Here is a 1749-nt window from a genome sequence, read left to right on the forward strand (position 1 = left end):
GGGGCGCTGGCGCCCAATGCAGGCCAGCTCGCTGGGCGCGTCGCATGTGAGGCAGCCGGATTAGGCATGTCCCTATGGCAGCATCAATGTCAGCTGTGCTGCAAACGGCAGTTATGTAGGCCTTCGCGGTGGGGCGATGCTACGCACATCACCGCTTTGGTCTCGCAGTACTGCACCGATCTGCCGCCATTTATCTCCCCATTCGCTGGCTTGGCCCCTTCCTCTGTCTTGCTACGACCAAGCCTGTGCGGTGTGGTGTTTTGCTTTCGTCCTTTACTGGTGATGTATGGCTCAGCATCATCGCACTTGGCATCTTCCGGCGCTTATGGCACCTGCCAACTGCCAAGGCAAGTGACCAAGCCGGTGATAAGGTAGCTGGATCCACCGATCGTCTGGAATCGTGAATGTTGCTAGTCACGATGATTGTGGCGTCACCAGACGGATCCTGAAGCAATCTCGATACCAGGGATCTCAGACGCCCAGATCACTCACTGGACACTCGCCTCCGACCACACGTGGAGCGCCTCCCGCTCACGTTTTTACACGAATGGGGCGCGTGGTAATTGCGCTGGCCGCCCTCCTGGCGCTGGCCATTGGCCACACATGTGGCGCCGCTACAAATGAGCTGCGCGTGTCGGACGCGTGCCAGTGGGACGGCTTTGAATCTGCTGTGCAGCGCTTCTCGCGCATCATCCAGGTGCGGTGCCCACCTGCTTCCCGTTTGGCCGCTGGCCCTGCTGCCAGTGCGGTGTTACAGGGCGGGGATGTGGCCCCGCCCAGTGATTGTCGTGTGGCGAGGCAGCTGTTGGACGGCGACGGCATGAGCGCTCACAGCCTACACCAAGTATCCAAGCCGCCTGACACCCCCCCGCACCCCCCACCCTCCACCCACGGCCCCAGTTCAAGACCGTGAGTGATGTCACCGCCCCCAACCATGTGCGCGACGCCGCCGAGTTTGGCCGCATGGACGAGTTCCTGCGGGGCGCCTTCCCCCGCGTGTTCCAGCAGCTCAAAGTCGAGAAGGTGCGGCGGCAGCGGCGGCTGCGTGGGCGATCGGGACCGCTGGCTGGCGCCAAGTGCGGTGTGGATGTGCAGACGGAGTGAATGCAGTCGGGGGACGAGGGCACAGGGTGGCGAGCGGGGCCCCCGAGCGCCCCCTCCGAGTTCGCCAGGCAGCAACGCGTTGGGATCTGTAGTGCTTTCCGGCCTCATGGGGAGTGGGTGAGAGTTGAGCGCGTCATGAGGCGCAAGACACCCGGTGCGCCCCCCTCGTCACTGCTGCCCTCCACCCTGTTCCTCATCACAACCCACAACCATGCACACCACTCCCAGCACCCTCGCTTGCACTGCATCCCCCACAAACAAAGCTTCACTCACTCATGGACACTCAGTCAACTCCTCCCCCCTCTCCAAACCCCTGTCCCCCCCCCCCCAAAACAAGGTCGGCTGTGACAGCCTGAGCTACCTCATCACCTGGCAGGGCTCCCAGCCCGACCTCAGGCCCGTGCTCTTCATCAGCCACCTGGACGTGGTGCCGGTGGCAGAGGCCAGCGAGAAGGTGGGGGGTCAGGGGCAGGGCACAGCGCGGTGGACGGTGCACAGGCAGGCCCGGGCGGCGGGGGCCCGCACATGATGGCAGGTTGCTGGTGTGCGCACGTACGGCTGTGTGGAGGGATGGCCGCCAGGTTCATTTTCACATCCTCCACCTGGCCCCATCCACCAGTGGCACACAGGCCTGCGGCATCCAGA

The 1749-nt window shown here is 63.9% G+C and overlaps 1 protein-coding gene across 1 annotated transcript; it reads left to right on the forward strand.

Annotated features, from left to right (window-relative positions):
* Positions 1-547: 547 nt before the first annotated feature.
* MNEG_2734 (hypothetical protein) lies at positions 548-1633 on the forward strand (the record flags this gene model as incomplete). Its single annotated transcript, XM_014048797.1, has 3 exons — positions 548-697; positions 901-1023; positions 1442-1633. 3 exons carry the CDS (start codon positions 548-550, stop codon positions 1631-1633), a joined length of 465 nt encoding a protein of 154 aa, XP_013904251.1.
* Positions 1634-1749: the final 116 nt, after the last annotated feature.

The sequence above is a fragment of the Monoraphidium neglectum genome (assembly GCF_000611645.1).
Source record: "Monoraphidium neglectum strain SAG 48.87 unplaced genomic scaffold scaffold00319, whole genome shotgun sequence".
In the NCBI taxonomy this organism is placed as follows: Eukaryota; Viridiplantae; Chlorophyta; class Chlorophyceae; order Sphaeropleales; family Selenastraceae; genus Monoraphidium; species Monoraphidium neglectum.